We start from the raw sequence: 18,190 nt of genomic DNA, 5'->3' as shown, positions 1-18,190 counted from the left end.
GTTTGCGATGTGTACAATGTACACTGTACAATAATATAGAAACTTATCGTGTACGTGTAATATATAAAGATAGACGCGCGACGTCCGTGACGAGGAGAAATGCAGAATGAGGTTAAATTGGGGGTGCTACAGCCGGATGATTTAATGTTCTACCCGGCAACTATAACCCTTTCCATCGAATTTTGGAACACCCCGAAATCTCCTGCATATATTATACATGTACACATGTACGATATACGGTATATACAGCTATAATTCTACTTCATGGGGTTGGGAATTGGGGGGTTGAAACTTTGTCGCCCGTAGTTGTCGATACCTGAAAATTTATTGCCCCGAGAGAGAAAGAGAAAGAGGAAATAAGGGGTAGGGGGAGGAATTATTCAGGAAACGCCGTTGCACGTATAGCCTTGCTTTTCCTATATATTTCGCATAGATATGTAGGTATATATATATATATATATATATATATATATATATATATAAGTGCTCTTATTTATTACTCTTGTTGATCGTTTAGCGAGGTACCCAACTTATAATCTGAAAATCCCCGTTATACATACAAGCTATGGATTCAAACTTTCTCTTATTGTTGGATTAATTTATTTATTTTTTTTAATCGGTTGAACCTCTTTGTTAGCTGCGGGGTGGAGGAGGAGGGGAGGAGGATGTTTTATCGATCGCGGGGCTAGATTATCGCGATTAGCTTGGATATTTTATTGGAAATTCGTTGGCATAATTGAAAATTTGAATCTTCCGTCGTGATGAATATATTTAACAGGAATTGAATATATTTGTATAGCTGTGTATATTTATTCAAAGTTTCGTGGGTTTAGTTTCGCGTATGCATACGTATATGTATCGAAGGTATATTCCATTAGCTTTCAGGAACTACGCTAAATAATTCTAACCCTTTCTCTTACGGGGTACAGGTTGCTTTGCTTCGACTAGACCCTAAAACCACCTCTTGAATACACAACTCAATACGTTACGGAGAGAATGAAAAACTCGTTTCTATAATCATATCGTGAATTTGCTTTTCATTTCATTTCAATGGAACGTAACAATTCGTTTATTTTATTTTTTTTTTTTCAATACATAAGCCAGACAGATTGTTCGAGCCAAAAAAAACCGCCCGTAGTTTTGAGAGAATGGCGCGGAAAAAAAGTTCCGTTTTTTTCAGGATTACCCAACTAATACAAGCTCAGCGTAAAAGTTCGGGAACCACCCCTAAGACGTTCCGTTTCGAAAATGCTGCTGTAACTTTGTAAAAAATGAAAAAAAATTCAGAGACGATATGAATTTTTAAGCTTCAAACTTTGACCGTTGAATAATTTTTCGAAATTCTCTCTCCGGGCAGCTTTGGAAAATAAATTTTTTTTCCGTCTTTTCGTCTCGATGGTTTTTCATTCTTCCCTCTTTTTGCTCGAAGCGTGACGCCGCAACGCTTGACACTATGGGTCGAGAGCACGTAGACCGAACACTTTCTGACGTTGTAAACGGCTCTCGTTCACGCAGAGTGACTAGGTGCTACTCTAACTAACTCTAACTCTCGTATAATCTCTTATAGGGTGTTCCGCCCTAAGCTAATTGCGTTTTTCAGCCGTTGGTTTGTGTTTCCATCACACAGAAAGGAGTAAAAATAAAGAATGAAAAGGAAAAAGAATAGTTAGATATAAGGTACAACGAACACGTACATTACATAGAGGTAGGTTGAAAACTTTTACTGCCTAAACTCACGCACGTGTTTTTATACTTTTATCCGTTTACACGAACAACGACGTACCTCGGTATTGCACGTACCGCACGTACGTACACGTGTACACGTATGTGCGTGTGCGCGTAGGATATAGAAACCGCGGACTGTTGGTAAGAATAAAACCTTACATATGTTATACGTAGGTATACGTATACACAAAACAACCCCGTATACGGAATCAGGTAATAGTAAATTTGTACACGATCTGATATCGCCGTTGTTATATAGGTATATACGCCTACCTGGGCACGATTTAATTACCCAGTCTAATTAATTGCATTATTTACTGCTGCACATATATATATACACACATATAACCAAGATCGCGCGTTTCTCGCGCAAATGCTAACGATAAACCTTTTGATTTACTCCCTCCATCACGCACCCCTATCTCATACTCACGATCCGACCTAAACTACCCTTAAGAAACTAAATCCTGTTTCACTCCTCTTCAACCATCCCCTGCGACCTAAGAAGCTCGCCCCGCTATCTGGAAAGTTCCGCGATAACTCGATACCTATATCTCCGATCCCGATATCGGGTAGATTTCTTCAAAGAAACTAATTTCGAATATCCTTCTCTTCTTTCTTCATCTCCTTTCGTTTTCTTTTTTTTTTGCTTTTTTTTTGCTTTTTTTTCTCATCTCACCCAGCCTCCGAGTCACAAGATCGCTTGCAAGGGACCGTATACGGGCCATCTTCGAATGTCGAAAAGGGATAGCAAAAAAAATCTTTTTGGAGCTTTTCGGAGCCTTTTTCCCTACAGGTAGATGCATTTCTATAAAACGAGTTTCGAGAAACTCATTTTTCTAACGACCATATATTACCGAGGCTGAATCGTGACAAATTTGCAACTGAGTCCTCAAATTGTAGGTATTCAATAAGAGAATCCTAATTGTAGATCTCTTTCTTATCTAGATTTCTTCTAGTGTTGCAATAATTATGTTACTTTCACATCACATGACGCGAGTACCATTATAAACTCTATTCGTAATTTTTCACGTATAGTATGCAATAGCTTCGCCATTCGTGTTCTATAACGTGAAGAGAAACGGTGGAAAAACAAAAACTAAATTGAAGATTTTTTTCGTTGAGTTTTTTAAACCGAGTTAATTTTGTCAGAAAGTAGTACTTGTAAAGTATATATGCCTATACGGGTATGTGTTACAGTAGGTATTTAAGTGAGAGTAAAGTTTCTTTTGGGGAAGAGAGGTAAAGACGGTGAAGAAACTTTGCAGCTTTTAGCTTTCCTTAAAGTCACTCACGACCTGCGACCCGGTGTTTAGTAGGTAATAGTCGTTCTGCTACTTGCCATATATATATAATATAACTATATACCTCTGTGTGTGTATGTGTGTGTGTATATATTTGTATACGTACACACGTGTATATATAGCTTTACATTCGCATTGCTCCTACAAGATTCCTTCGGAAGGCGAAAATGCGGAATGGTGTTAATCCGAGTTGAAAATTTAATGAGCACAAGACTGCACCGGCAACGAGTTAGTTAGGTTAGTTAGTTAGTTAGTGATATTTAGTTAGTCGGAATATCTCCACGATCGAGAATAATTATAACGCTTCAAAATGACTCGTCCGAGCGTCGAAACACGTAAATATGTACGGAATAAATCCGATTTGAATGATCAGTCGTTCCCATTTTCGGTTGAAAATCGCTCTTCGAGAAATTTCATCTTTCCTTTTTCCAATTTTATTCGGGCCTTCTTTCTACCGACCATCTCATTCAGCTCATTCTCAATTAGATTCGAGTGGTATATTTATACCAGCGATATTTTTGGAATAAAAAATGAATAAATGAGAGACACATTTGTCTTAAAGTACATCAGCATCTGCGGCGGCAGAAGCAGCACATTCGTCACAGCAATTTCCCCGCATAATACAAAGCTAGAGTGAAGAAGGTTAGTGAGGCGAGCCGACCCTGTTTCCCGACGTCGTACACGATGAGTTTTCACAGTTTCGATCTGGGATACACTATAATATTCGGCGGAAGCTCCGTTTTTACCTTCGTCGGAAGAGAAATGAGAAAAAGGAATTCCCGTTTCAGATTATTTGACGAAATAACTTTGTGATATTAAATAAGAATAAATAAACGTCACGAATTTTTCAAGAAAGTCAAATACATTTATTTTCTGCTTATGGTTGTCGGAATTTTGCGGCGTAAAGCAAAAGAGAAAAGCGTGCGACTTTACCCTAATGACTCGAAAACTTGAACTTTGAATTTTCCAAGTGGATGAGGAGGCCGAATTGGGCCTCTCTTGCGTCGGAAGTTTGGGGTAATTCGCAATGTACAATACGTACAGCCACATACGAAATCCTGAATTTCTTCTTTTTTTTTTTTACATACCGTATTTGTAAAAAATGATCCTTCTTCCACTACACAGCTTAAGAGCACTCTCAGCTCTCTTTCGCCAGGAGATATCCGTCTGATTGCGGCTCAATTTATACGATCATAAAATGTCGCTCAGATATTCCTATAAAAACAAAAATGAATAAAAAAAAAAAAAAAAAAGGAGAAAAAGTGAACCTCTCTTGGTTTTTTTTATTTTTCATTTCATTGCAGGGTACGAAGTTCCTTGGGACTGAAAAATCGATGGGTTTTCATTATGAGGCGATAAAAGTAGGAAAGATAAAAAAGTATGTCTGACGTATAAAATTTTGTTATCTTTGAATTTTTTTTCTTCTTCTTTTCATTATCAATCTAAAGAATCTCCTTGAAGAGCATCGTAGTTAGGAATATATATTTAAAGATCAAATCGAGCACATCGTGTACACGAAATCCAATCGCATCGTACAACATGGGGACGTGATATAAGGAAAAGTGTGCTTCTGCGGGCATCGATCACAAAAAAAAGATGAGAAAAAGTAACGAAAATAATTATTTGAATTGATTCGCGTCGGATATTCGAAAAACAAAAGGAGATAGGAAAAAAGAGAGAAGCTTCTCGAGCCACGTAATTGGGAATTAAGAGCAAAGCTCGTTAACGTAAGAACAACGATTTCGGGTGTAGGCGGCAGAAAAAATACGAAAAAAAGAAACTCTTAAAGAGAAGAAGCGTCTTGTGCGAATGCGAGAGAATCGCAAGGTGGGAGGTTTCAGTCGGAGGATGGTTTTTCAAGGACTAATGATACCCACCTGACAACGATAACAATAATTACCTACAAGAATCGTATTATTCCGAATGCCAGGTGGGTCGGGTCGGGGAGGATCCCTTGTCAGCTGCTTCTTGCGACAAAGTTTTTTATCTAATTTTTTTTCATTTTTATCCCCTTCGCCCTCTTTCGTTCTATTATACGTGTAGTTATTGATTTATCCAATTTGAAAAAGAACAAAAAAAACAAGAAAAATGGAAGAAAATAACGAATAATAAAAGAATCAACGGAAACTAATGACACGACGCAACAAAAACGACGCGAAAATAATAACACGGCGGTGAAAGCCAATTCGAAGTGAAGCAAAAACAATAGTAACAAAAAAAAATACGACAAAAAGCGAAGACAAAGATTGAATATAAATAGATCGATGTTATGATAATTTATAATTGAATACTTTATATTAGATAACAAAACGAGGTGAAAACAATATGGCAATAATTATTCATTCCTTTTCATTATCTCTCTTTTCTTACGACGAGTTTCTTTCTATTCATTTTCTCTTTATCTCATTTTTTCTTCTCTTCCAATCATCAGCTCTTTCTCTAGTCGACGCGGGTTAGTGGAGTGGGTAAAAGACGGAGAAAAAAAAAGAAAAACTTTTCGCACAAACGACGTTGTTTCTGCACAGTAGCTGCTTGATGGCTCCGGAATGGCACGAGGGGGGGGGGGGGGGGGGGGGGGGGGGGGGTACGATGAAATCATCCCGTCGAGCGCGCGAATTGAAGTACCAAATTTCATTCCCTCATTTTCGAGAGACGACGACGAGAACGACGAGATAAAGAGTAAGAAGAAGTAAGTTTTCGGATGAGCAAAAAGTTCAACATTTTTATACACATTATACGTACATATACCTGTGTTCATTTAAGGTATGACTCGAAAAAATACAAAGTCCAGAATTTTCATCACATCCGGGTTCTTGTGTAAGTACCTATATTCCGGATTATCACAGAATTGGATACTTTTTTCAGTTTCTTAATTTTCAACTTTTTTAAACAATTCTGTATACTATTAACTGTCGATTACCATGCAGGTCTTCTATAATTTCTTGCTTGGCTTGTCAACTACTCATATTTGTTTATAGAATTTCACGAAGTAGATAATCAATTTTTGATGTCGTTAGTTTTTGAAAGTCAAAGACAAAGCAGAGAAATTTAATGTTAAATCGGATTTCTAGTCTTGCTCGTTGTCGTTATCAAGTTAGTTTTTTTTTACGGCCTGAGGTTGTTGCCACAGCTTACAATTAAACTCCAAGGTAAAAGACAACAGTCGCTTCACGTCGGTTGTGAAATATTCAATCGCACCATCCGGAAAAATTCGTAATAATTTTATCACGTGGAGAAACAGACTACGTTGACCAAAAAAATGCAGAAAGTTTAGATCCGGGATATTATCAATTTTGCGATTCGATTCAATTGAAAGAAAAAAAAAAAAAAACGAGTTTAAAGAAGTAACTAGATTTTCATCATACGAACGTCCACCATAGATATATCGAACCACACGTATCCAATTAGCCGACATAATCAGCGTCATCGTTACGATCATTCTCGTGTTGCGGAAAACTGACGATGTGAGAAAAATGAATAAAAAAAAGCAAAGAAGCTTTTTCCCTTTACGTGTTCCTGTTCCTATTATTTCCCCTCGCGCGTTCTATAGATGTGTCCGTATATATATATATATATGTATATACCTGTTTGGAATCTGACATGGGAGTCTGATAACTGATAAGCACTACTCTTCGTGTTCTGATCTGGATAAGCCACTCCACTTCGGGTCGACATCGAACCTCGTTTCATTTTTTTTGCTCCCTTATGAAAGTAGGAAGAAAAAAGAGGGAGAGAATCGGGTTCCTTTGACACCCTCCCGCGCCACTCCCGATCCGCCCTTCCTTCCCTTTCCAGAATTTTATTTCCCTATAAAATCGTCAAACCGTCCAGGGGAATTGTTACAGAGCGTCTACTAGAAATAGAAATCGCGGTATCTCGGACCCGATAACGTCGAGACCCGCGTCAAACTAGACTCCTGATAAATTCGTCGAGCTTTATATTTGAATGTCACCTATTATTACCTATCACGTGTAACGTGAGTGATTCTCGAGAAACAGTCGAACACGAATTTCGCAGTTAATTTAGTCTACCGTTTTCTTCCAACTCGTCGAAAAATAAATGCATGAGACAAATTGTAAGTCAGAAACGTACCCACGTATTTGTTTATCGTTCGGCTGATGTTAATTATCCGATCTACCTGATTTCAATCGGAGATGATCAAATTAATTAAAGTTTGAAAAAAATCATCTGCTCGGGGATAAATTTTGAAATTTCTACGGAGTGCATCGGAACGATACGATATTCTATGAAAATACTGGGCAAATGTGAAGCGCGATTCCAACGACGAGTAACTCTTTGCCTTGTTCCGTTTAATTACTATTTTTTTTTTTATATATATATATATAACGGGTAAACGGATAGCGTCATGTTTGGGAGAATTAGCGCAATAGAACAGGGTATACCTATATCGAAAATACGAATCGAAGTACATATAATCTCAACATGACGACAGCGCATATCTAGCATATTTGAACACTGCGGTTTCCCAACCACTGTTTTGTGCGGTTTCCCATATGAGGTATTATACGCTAAATCTGTGCTTGCTACGAACTCTTTGTGAAACAAAACCGCAAATCAGTGGAAAATCTAGCTCTATCCAAATTTAATCAATCACTTGGTATTTCGAACGAGCATTATTAATTCTTTATGCACCGCCCTCGAAGTTCCCGTGAAATCTCGCTCACAATGAATAATACAATTGTATGAATAAACTACCTCATACCTGTCCGCCGTTTTTCCGCCAATTATTCGATTGTTTGTTGATTCAAACTAAATTAACGAGCCAAAACGATCATTGTACGAAATACGGGTAACAGAAATAGAAAAATATTCAACTGTCAGCAGGAAGAGGAGGAGTTAAAAATTGTCTCGCGGTAGCCGGTGGTGTACAAATACACAAAATTCAATACGTCGCGTATAAAGCAAAAATATTTCCTTTCGCCATCGACCCTTCTCTAAAATTTTCCAAAATTTCAACCCCTGATTCACTTTCTCTTTCTACCTCGTTAAAAAGAAAAGATATGATAAAATAAAATAAACAAATGTGATATTTATTATATTTTAATAAATTTTCGTACCCATTAATCGCGACTCTTCTATTTTTCTTTTCTTCTCTCCATCTCACCGAATTATAAAACCAGCGACGAGGTCGACAGAGACAAATTGGTTAATTCCGAGTAATTTTTTCTTAATTCATCCGAGTGATTTTTTGAAATATTTTTTCTCACCGTATCTTCGTGGAGCTCCTGCGGGTAATTTTTCTTTTTTTTTTTCTGGCCTTTGTTGTACTTTTTTTTTTTTATCCTTCCTCTCTGCGTTACATCTTTTTCCCTCTCGCCACGCACAGCTGTCTAATTACACTCTTCCTTTTGCCTGCAACCGCACCAAAGTTCGCTTCTGAGTAACTTTTCTTTTTCTTGCTTCTGTATCATTCCTTTTTTGTCTCCGGGGCTAATTTACGAAGCGAGTAATTGAATTACACCCGCCTACTAATTTATACGGCAAAACCTTTGAATAACATCGCTGTCCGCTGTATCCACGCACTTCCCCATATAACGAACGACCCACCGTGTACGGGGAGAAAAGTGGAGCGGCGTACCCGGTGGAAGGGTCGAATGCGGGGCAAAGAGTAGAACCGAGTCGACTTTCTTTTAACAAATACTTCGAGAATAATTCCTCGTCATTCGTCACTCAACATCTCAGGTATAATACCGTGCGATACGATTCCTCCCCTCCCCCTTCTCCCCCCCCCTCGCCCTTCGCCCTTCTTCCCTCCCTTAATGAAAACGAGGTGAACAAAAAAGATAAACTTGACGCAAACGGAATTTTGATGATCTGCAGAAAAGAAAAAGCAAACTAAAAAGCTTCATGCAGTGTAAAGATTGTCGTAAAATAGAGGACCTTTTAGTTATGTGGGTTTAGTATTTTCTGCATGAAAAGGCATTCAATAAACGTCTCTATCTTTTTCCCTGATCGCTGTTTTCGCAGAAGCGTTTATTATACGTGGACTGCGCGCTTTTTTTCCCTTGCTTTCTAAAAAAAAAAAAACTACCCCTATGATGTCGACCCCCTGTTACATAAAGCCCTCGCGTTTCTCTCTTCTTATTTTCTTTTCCTACTTTTTCCAATTTATTTTTTTTAATTCTTTTTTTTTTTTTCTTTATTTTTTTGCTATTTTATACACCAAGTGAAGCGGTGGTCTTTTAGCACAACTTACACAAACATGCATCCCTGCGAGCATTTGAAGCTCGTAAAGTTTTCGAGCTTTTAGTTTTTCAAGGTAAAGTTTCATGCCGTGTGTCCAATTAGGTTGTAAAAAGGTAAAAGGAGAGAAGAAAAGAAAATATCTGACGGAAACTTGGAAATAAAAAAAAAGTTAATGTAAAGAAAAGCGTCACATGGACATTATGTATACATACGTAATGCAGTATACGTATATTTCAGTCGCTCTATTCACGGAGTGTTATTATATTCTCTGTGTAAAAAAAAAAGAAAGGAAATAGAATGAAATAAACAAAAAAAAAATAAATAAAAATAAAACAAAATACAAGAATTCAAGCAACGGCGTGTGGGCATGGAATGGAATAAGAAGAAAAAGGAAGAGAGGAAAAAGCGGAAGAAAAAGAAGACTGTCACTTCCAGCGCATCGCGCATCTCATATCGTGCGGTGCGCACCTCTGCAGAGGATTCCAAAGCGAACCCGTTACTTTTCAGAAATTTCATACAGAAAAATACCTACGACCCGCGAAGAGACGAAGCTTATGAAATATCCAAGTTCACGGAACAAACGCCACTGAATTTTCATCTCCGTGAAACAACTTCGGTTCTGCTCTCGCCTTCTGTTTTTTCTACCGATACCTTCCAGGCATGGAATAAAAAAGAATTCCAAATTTCCGCGCATCTTCGGTCTCCTCGCATCGACGAATACCGTCGAAAGTCGAAGAAGGAATTTCGTCGAAAATCGGAATGCGCGTTGTAAATTTGACAAAGTTATCGAACGTCCAACAACGATAACGATGATTCCAACCTCCGTCTACGTGGATTCGTCCTATTTTCTTCTGTTTTTGGTTGACGCCGTTATTTTTTTTGGTCTTTTTTCGGGTTCGGGACTCCAGTGTAGCCCCGAGATACAATCACATTTAGGCTAAACGCCCTCCGGGTCGGAGTTGAAGGATGAATATATAGACGAAGAAATAGAGAGAGAAAAAAATTGTTTCGCATCTTCCATCATTTTCTCCCTCTACCGGAATTAGCCAATTTTCGGTTCAATGTGTACCGAGCCATTCGCTGTCCGAACCCCTCGAATCTCTTCTCTTCTTTTTACGCGATTCATTTGACTTACTTCGTTCAACCCTGCGGAGACTCTCCTATTTTACACCGGATTTAGGTGCGCGCTTAGTTCCGTTCTCTTTTTTTCTTCGATTTTTCACTTCTTTCCTGAAATTTCCAGCGCTCTCTATTCCACCGCGGCTTAGTTCGGGTAAACGAATCACGTATAGAAGCAACTTATAATTGAGCGAAACGTTTGCCAGTGACAGTTCTTATTCCCGGTTCTCCACCGTGATTCAAATTCACGACAATTGCCATTAACCCTCGCTTGTTTTATAACAGTTTCTACCCCTGGCCACTCCCTCTTTTTTACCAACGACCTCGTACCCTGTATACCCACTTATTTCTGTATAATAGAGTAAGAAGATGATGAAAACGTTCGGTCTCTTCGAAATTCTAATATCGTTTGAGAAATATTACTTTTAATGAAATTGTAATGTCATATTCCTCGGGCTGATAGTTTTACATTTTTGCCTCGAGTGACAGGTTCTCGAATTGTTGGATAATGTAAACTAAAAAAATTATCCTCGAATAAGGAAAACAATTTCGAAATGTTCTTGAATTTCGTTTTTCCTCTCCTCGTCGTAAATTTAATCGTCGAGTTGAATGCACTTTTACGCGAACGAATCGTTAAAAAAAATGATGATATTCCGTGTTCAGTCCGAATATGATTCTCTTCCGAAGACCTTGACAACGTCAATTTTTTTCATCTGCTCGCGGAAATCGAATCGGAGGAATTGAAATGTTGCCGCAAAACATAAAATTGCCTCGAAATTTTCAACTGAAATGTGAAATTTGATAATGTGACCGGGAATGATTTGAACCATAGAGGAGAGAGAGAGAGAGAGGAATGAATATTTTCATCCATCGATCTCGATTCAAAGACTGCTGCACCGTCGCACGCGTAAAAATAAAAATGTTTCGCTTAAATTACAGTTTTATGGGAGTCGCAAAGCGTAGGGTATTCCCTCGTTCCTATCCCGCTTTTTTATCCCTATACTTCCAACTATTTCCGCGTGCCGTCCTATCAAAGCGGTGAAACTTGTTCATGCGTGAAAATTCGTTTTGTTTGAGAACACATCCGGCAAACAGCCTATATCTATATATGTACCTAAAAAATATACGCGTGTGTGTATAAAATGTTTTATACATACATGTATGTATCTATACTTCGTATACCTACGTCGGTTGCCGTTTTCACATACGTATATTACACATGTATACAGATGGTATGGTACGTACGTACCAATACAGATACACATGAGAAATGGTTTGTGATTTCCATAACTCGATGCGGTATGGAAGGAAAAGTTGCCCGCTAAAACTTACCGCCCTTTGAGGGTAGAAAATAGTAAAAGAAAAAGCGGAGAAAGGGTGAAAAGGAATAAGGCGTTATATGGCGGCGCGGCGGTGGAAAATATTACTATGTGTGGGGTAAAAGTTGTTCTTGGGGCAGGCGACACGCGAGATCAGGGGATGTGTTTGAAATGACTTTGACGGATTACGTGATATACGTAGATGTATAAACTGCAGTATCAATTATTCGATCGCATGAACGTTTTTGAACAGAAGATAGCTACCGCGCGTCGGAGCCACGCGTTCACCTAAACTATCAGCTGGTTAGAGCACGTCCATTTTGTAACGTAAACGAAGCTCAACGCGCGTTTATATCGCGAAAATCTTCCTTCACCGTATAAATGCAAAAATAATATTGAGATTTCGTTGGATTAGTGTGTGGTTTTGAGAATTTAAAAAAAATACATCTCTTCTAACGAAAAACCACGCGATCGAGAAATGGGGTGTAAAAAGTCGTTGACAGGGTTGGGATATTGTTTAGATTCCTTCGCTTCTTCGTCCTGATGATCGTGAATTTTTTCAAATCCTTTTTCGATAAAGTCCCTGCTTCGCGGACTGGCAAATTAGAGTTGAGATTTTGTGAATTTTCACACCCGACAAACAAGCCTTGTACTTTTTTTTATACCATTACAAAATTTTTTTTCCACAATTCTCCGACCCAGTTGACTGTTTTTTGTGCGTGTTTCAGGATTCGACTTCTTCGTAAGCCCTGACCTCTTGTCGTTCAAAATTATTCAGCAGATTTGACGTACGAACTAGTTTTCGAAATTATTTAATACGCACGTGTTGTATTATACAATGATCACGTTGTATTCTGGTTATTTCGTTTTCGTTCGTCTACATTATTAATTTTATTATTGCGAAATTGTTTCTTTTTTTTTTTTGTTCGTCAGAACCGATTCCATCGACTCTAGATTATAATTTGAGACATTAGAGTGTGATTGGCTCTCGGAATATATGTATAACGACGTTTTTTCGTGCGACGACCGATAATGACGGCAGACATGCGATTTATTTTTGACGTGAAGTTCGACAATGAGTTGTTAAAATGGGGGAAAAAATCTCGATTCAAAAATAATTAAAACGAAACAGTACAAGTATGAGACTTATAGATGAGAATTGAAGCTACGGAAGATGGTAGCGATAAAAAAAAAAATAAATAAAAAACACCGAGCTTTACACAACACCAAGAAAAAAAGGAAAGACAAGCCGCCGTGGTATATCACTCGGAAACGCTTCTTTTTCACGGTTTCCCATCGTCCCTTGCGGCTCCAATCCCAGGCACGCGAAATCCCTTAATCCGGAACAATAATTAAAAGAGAATCATTCCAAATTAAAAGTTCCGGATTATGTATGGCGGAGATCGGGGCAGAACGGGGTATACGACGTACGATACGAGGAAACCCAAAAATTAAAAAAAAAAGAAAAAAAAAAAATCAGAAAAAAAAGATTCGCCAGTATTGGATACCTGATCGTACCTTGGGTAGCCCGTTTCGCCTGGTTTTCCGATGAAATTTTTTCAATTATAAAAGGCAATATGAACCCGCAGTGTCTCGTGGCATGACGACGATGTCGGTGAAAAAAAATCAGCAATATTGTACTGATGAATGAAAATTTTTCTAATATGATAACGACAGACAATTTATACGATAATTTGATTAAGACGTCGATGAGTACGGAGAGCCATCGCTCGACCTTCTTCCAGATTTTTTGTCCTTTCCCCTTTTTTTTTTCCTCGTTCTCTTGAGTGCAGTTAGGAATAAGTGATGAAAAAGAACTAGCTCGAGGGCGAAGAAACAAGAAAATAATTAAAAGTGAGAAAAACTGAATACCTTTTGAACATCGGCGAAAAAAAAAAGGCAAGAACAAACTGGGAAGAAGAAAAAAAATAGTACCGAAGAAACATTTATTTTATACGTATATACGTTGTATATATATACATTCAACGCGCTCTTCGTCCTATTTCTGTGGGGTGAAAGAACTCGCGCGCAGGATTTTTTAATGCCGCCGCCGCTGCCGGTGGTGGTGGCTGTTGCCGGTTAGTTCGAAGGAGGTAGAGAGAAAATTGGCGAGCGAGGAGAGTCTGCAAGTTCCCTTGCGCTGGAGAGAAACGCCCTAGCGCGTACACATCCATCAAATACGCTCGAAACGGTAGCCTTTTCCCCTGACGTCATTAGCAAACACCGCAAGCTTTTTGACCGAGCCAAGCATTCCAGAACCATCGACAGCGAACCTCCTCTTCCTCCACACTGAAGCGAGAATACGTTTTAAAAACGTGTTTTTCATGTATCGCCAAAATCTTTCAGGTTACAATTTTCACCTTTTCTTCTCCTCCGGATTATCGTAACAGGAAAATCAACGCGCGGTTGAGAAAAATATTTACCGGAAATGTTCTCGAATATTTTCCTCCGAACTTGAATAAAGAGAATTAGGATGACATTACGTATGTTTAATGTACCTATATGTATTTAAGGGCAGCGAATGTGACGGAATATAATAGATCACTTTTCGCGATATTTTCAAACAGGACTGGAGATACATAGAGGCTGCTCAAAGTACTCGATAATTCAACTAATTCTTTTCTCGGACTGAGAAACCTGAATTTTGCACGAAACGTGAACTATTTAAGTGTAAAAAAAAGAAGTGAGACTCTACAGTTTCTCGAAAGACTTTCAACATCATGAATGTTTTCCTCAAGTTTAAAAAACTTGTCGGTTGTTTTTTGTTTTTTTTTTTTTTTTTATTTGTTCTTTCTTAGAGTGTTTTTTGCTTCATGTATAATGCATCTCTCGCTATCCCCATAGACACATCCCTGTAAAATTTTACTGACGAAGAAAACAAATGAAAACTATAAAAGGAAAGAAAAAAAAATAGGAAACTTTACGGAATAAACAAAAAGTATTAGACCAGAAAACGATTCAGGAATTGCTTCGTAGTCAGTCTGACATTCCCGCGGGAGAAGCTAATATTCCAGAGATGCAGTTTTACCTAACCCATCACATCCAGCTTCTGCTGTTCGCTTTTATAACATCCCCAGATACAATTTCTACCCCCGAAGGATTTTCGTATATATTTTAACGATGTACATATTTAACTGGAACGTCGATCTCATTCTTCCTTTATATATAACTACCGGCTTATATCGCCCGATATCCAGCGATTTTTCTCTTCTGCAATATAAACGACCCTTACATCAACTTGAATATTTGCTCTTCAATAAAACGGATAAACACAGATATGCGTATACGCGAAGTGTGTACGCAGTTGTATTTATGTAAAAACGGGCACATGAATGAAAACTGAAAAACTATAATAGCGAAAGAGATTTCGCGTCGAACATAAATTTTTTAACGCTTGCGTATATGGAGTGCGTGAAAAAAAAAATTCCAATATCACATCATATATATATATATACCTGTTTATTCTCCGAAAACGTGACTCAAGTTTTTCACCTCAGTTGGGGGAAAAATTCGCTTTCTACGAGGAGGAGGAGGGTTCTGTTAAAGGTCGGTTTGAGAGCCCGGTAGAATTAGGGGACTTTTACAGCAAATGAAGACATTTACAGGCATCGCTCAGCCTCCGCTCCCAGTCTCACCTTCCCGTCTCTACCATTCCCATACTGCTGAACGGTGGAATTTTAAGTAACACTTCCCGAGGGAGTCGAGAGTCGGAAATAGGGAGTTGGGAGTCCAGACTCACCTCGGCTCGTTCCCGCGAGTCGCACCCACCCCCTTCGGGCTACTCAGGGAGCATATAAGGGCTCGGTAACGTCCGCGCTATTAATTTTTACCACAGTAACCAGGACCGTAGATATATCGAACTGTAGCCTTAGAAACCGCTACTTACGAGCACTAATTTTCAGATAAAGAAAAGACATGCTAGGGGGGATGAAATTCACGAAACTTGGAGAGAGAGAGAGGCTAATTGTAAATTAACGAAATACCATAGATATATTGGAAATTCCGGGAGGGCAGAGATAGCGGAACTATAGGTCAACTTGCGAACGCTCCGATCCAGTCGGGGCTGCAGTGCGACGAGCTTCACTCTGCAGTGCACTCTGGACGTCGCGGTGGGTGACGTGGGTGGGCTGCAGGAACTTCCCTCGCGAAATTATTGCTTTTTTTCTGGGGCAACTGCGGGGACGACACGGTGCCCCACAGGGCGGTTGTTGGGTACGTTTGGTTCGGCCTGAGGTCAACGAATTCAGATTTGCATCTCGGATTTGCACGTGATTCATATGGTCGACTTTGGGCTTTGGTTTTGTTTTTTTTGGTTGGTTTCCGCGGTCATGAGAAGTGCAACGTCACAGTGTATAGAAGGGTGACATCGAATTCCGAAAGAGCAAATGCAGACATAGAGTCGATTTATACTTACAAATTATATCCATAATCAAGTGAACATTGCGTACGACTGAAGTTGGTGAAACACGCAAAATATTGTGTACATTTCAGACAACGAAAAAAATGTTGAAGTAAAAATTGATTATTTTTGCTTTCAGAATGCGTGGCCAAATCTGGGAGCGGTGGAAACGTAGTCGAGCATCACCAGCCGTCTTATTGGGAACAACCACCCTTTAGTCAACCATATTTTGACAATACCACCAAAAGGGAAACTACAACGACGGTCGGGCAGTCCGCCTACCTTCACTGCAGAGTCCGAAATTTAGGAGACAGAGCGGTGAGTTTGCAGCGGAACTCTATACATTTCTTCTTACTTATACGATTTTACTTCACTTTTGAAATTCACCTTGATGTCGGTTATTTGATCGATGAATGAGTGAACAAATAGAGGAAATAAATGAAGTAATCTTTAATACTCTTACAATTACCCTGCTTGATTTTCTGAGAAATATGTAGGGAGACATGTAGATACAAATATTCGGATAAGAAATATATGGGGTGTGCGTGTAGATTACTTAAATTTTACTCAGATACTGTACAGGAAGAGAGTCTAATAAAAAGAATGAATAAAAAATTTCTCGTGCAGCGTCGACTAAAGATGGTCGTAAAGCATCTATACCTACATAGATACATGAGAGAGGTCAGCATTTAAATATTTATCGAAACGTTGAAACGTTTGGAATATAAGCGGTCATAGGTAACACACGTACAGATAAATACCAGGTGGATATACGTATGTATTTTATACAGATATAAAGCTCGCTAGAGTAAAGTACGTGGAGTCTTGGCATAACTTTTATCCTCTGGGACGGAATACTCTCAAAGCTCCGAGCAGCGATCCGGCAGTGGGACGACGATTGCCGAAGAAGAAAAAGGAGAAAAATTTCTGTTATACTATAAAGATACGAAAGATAGGCTACCTACATATATATTACATAAAAGTATCGCGCGTCGCTGTATACTTTGTACACGTAAATATATATAGGGTACATATACCTAGCGAAATCGTTTTATTGACTTTTAAACTTTCGGAATCTTTGCTATGTTCTTAAAAAAATATATATACGTACAATTTTTTTTCATCTGACTCTTTCTCTTTTCTTTCCAAGCGACAACTCTCGTACATCTTCCCTCTGTGCCCGTAATAAAACTCACACGCGTACATTTGTATTATACGGATCTGGTGTATTGTGTCCCCATATCCGCTCCGTCGCGTGTCGTTTCGGCGCCTCTATACATTTCTTCTTCTCTTCTATTTTTCATTCTTGCCATTTCGATTTTGTATTTTTAATTTTTGTATTTTTTTTTTTTTTCTCCTAATATTTCTTATTTCTGTATTTTCTTTTTTCACTAGAATTCGGTCTCCCTCCGTCGAGCCATCCACTGTCTTTTATTATTTTAAGAATTTCCTCTGAAACGCTCTATCCGGGAAATAACGTTTCTTTCTTTTTATTCATTAGGACGCATCTTTTTTTTCATTCGCCTTGTTTTATATTTTCTATTCTCGTTTTCCTTGTTTTATCTCCTGTTCATACCGCGAAACAATGGCCAAGCAATTACTTTCATTACGGTGTTATTTGAAAATAAAAAACAAAAAAATGAAAAAATATTCCTCTATCATAAAAACACCGTGCGCGTACAAAAAGGCAAAAAGGAAAAAAGGATAATCCGAAGGAGAGAAAAATCCGGGTGGGAAGATGAAAGTATAAAATCGATTACGCGTCGCGATGAATAACTCTTTTCAACTTGGGCTGATTTGTATCGATATTATCATTATTATGGATACAAATGAATAACGAGAAATCTCTCGCAACTGTAATATTTTTAGTTTTTCTAATTTTTTTTAATTTTCTTACAGGTGTCGTGGATCAGGAAACGGGACTTGCACATTCTTACCGTCGGTATATTGACGTATACCAATGACCAACGGTTTCAATCTTTGCACAGCGACGGCAGCGACGAATGGACGCTGAAGATAAGTTCGCCTCAAGTCAGAGACAGCGGTGTATACGAGTGTCAAGTATCAACTGAACCAAAAATCAGTCAGGCTTATCAACTCAGTGTAGTGGGTGAGCC

At 38.6% G+C, this 18,190-nt stretch overlaps 1 protein-coding gene across 6 annotated transcripts in view; it reads left to right on the top strand.

The window, feature by feature from the left end:
* The window catches only part of LOC105683028 (limbic system-associated membrane protein-like), a 122,920-nt gene that overhangs the window by 91,341 nt on the left and 13,389 nt on the right, over window positions 1-18,190 (top strand). For all 6 annotated transcript variants that reach the window (XM_012395314.4, XM_048649319.1, XM_012395312.4 and 3 more), the window contains 2 exons: window positions 16,213-16,391; window positions 17,973-18,183. In XM_012395314.4, coding sequence (XP_012250737.1) covers window positions 16,213-16,391; window positions 17,973-18,183 — 390 coding nt within the window. The remainder of the gene's footprint in view (window positions 1-16,212; window positions 16,392-17,972; window positions 18,184-18,190) is intronic.

Source organism: Athalia rosae, chromosome 2 (assembly GCF_917208135.1).
Source record: "Athalia rosae chromosome 2, iyAthRosa1.1, whole genome shotgun sequence".
NCBI classification, from domain to species: Eukaryota; Metazoa; Arthropoda; class Insecta; order Hymenoptera; family Athaliidae; genus Athalia; species Athalia rosae.
The sequence above is the reverse complement of the archived record's forward strand: the minus strand, read 5'-3'. Positions and strand labels throughout refer to the sequence as shown.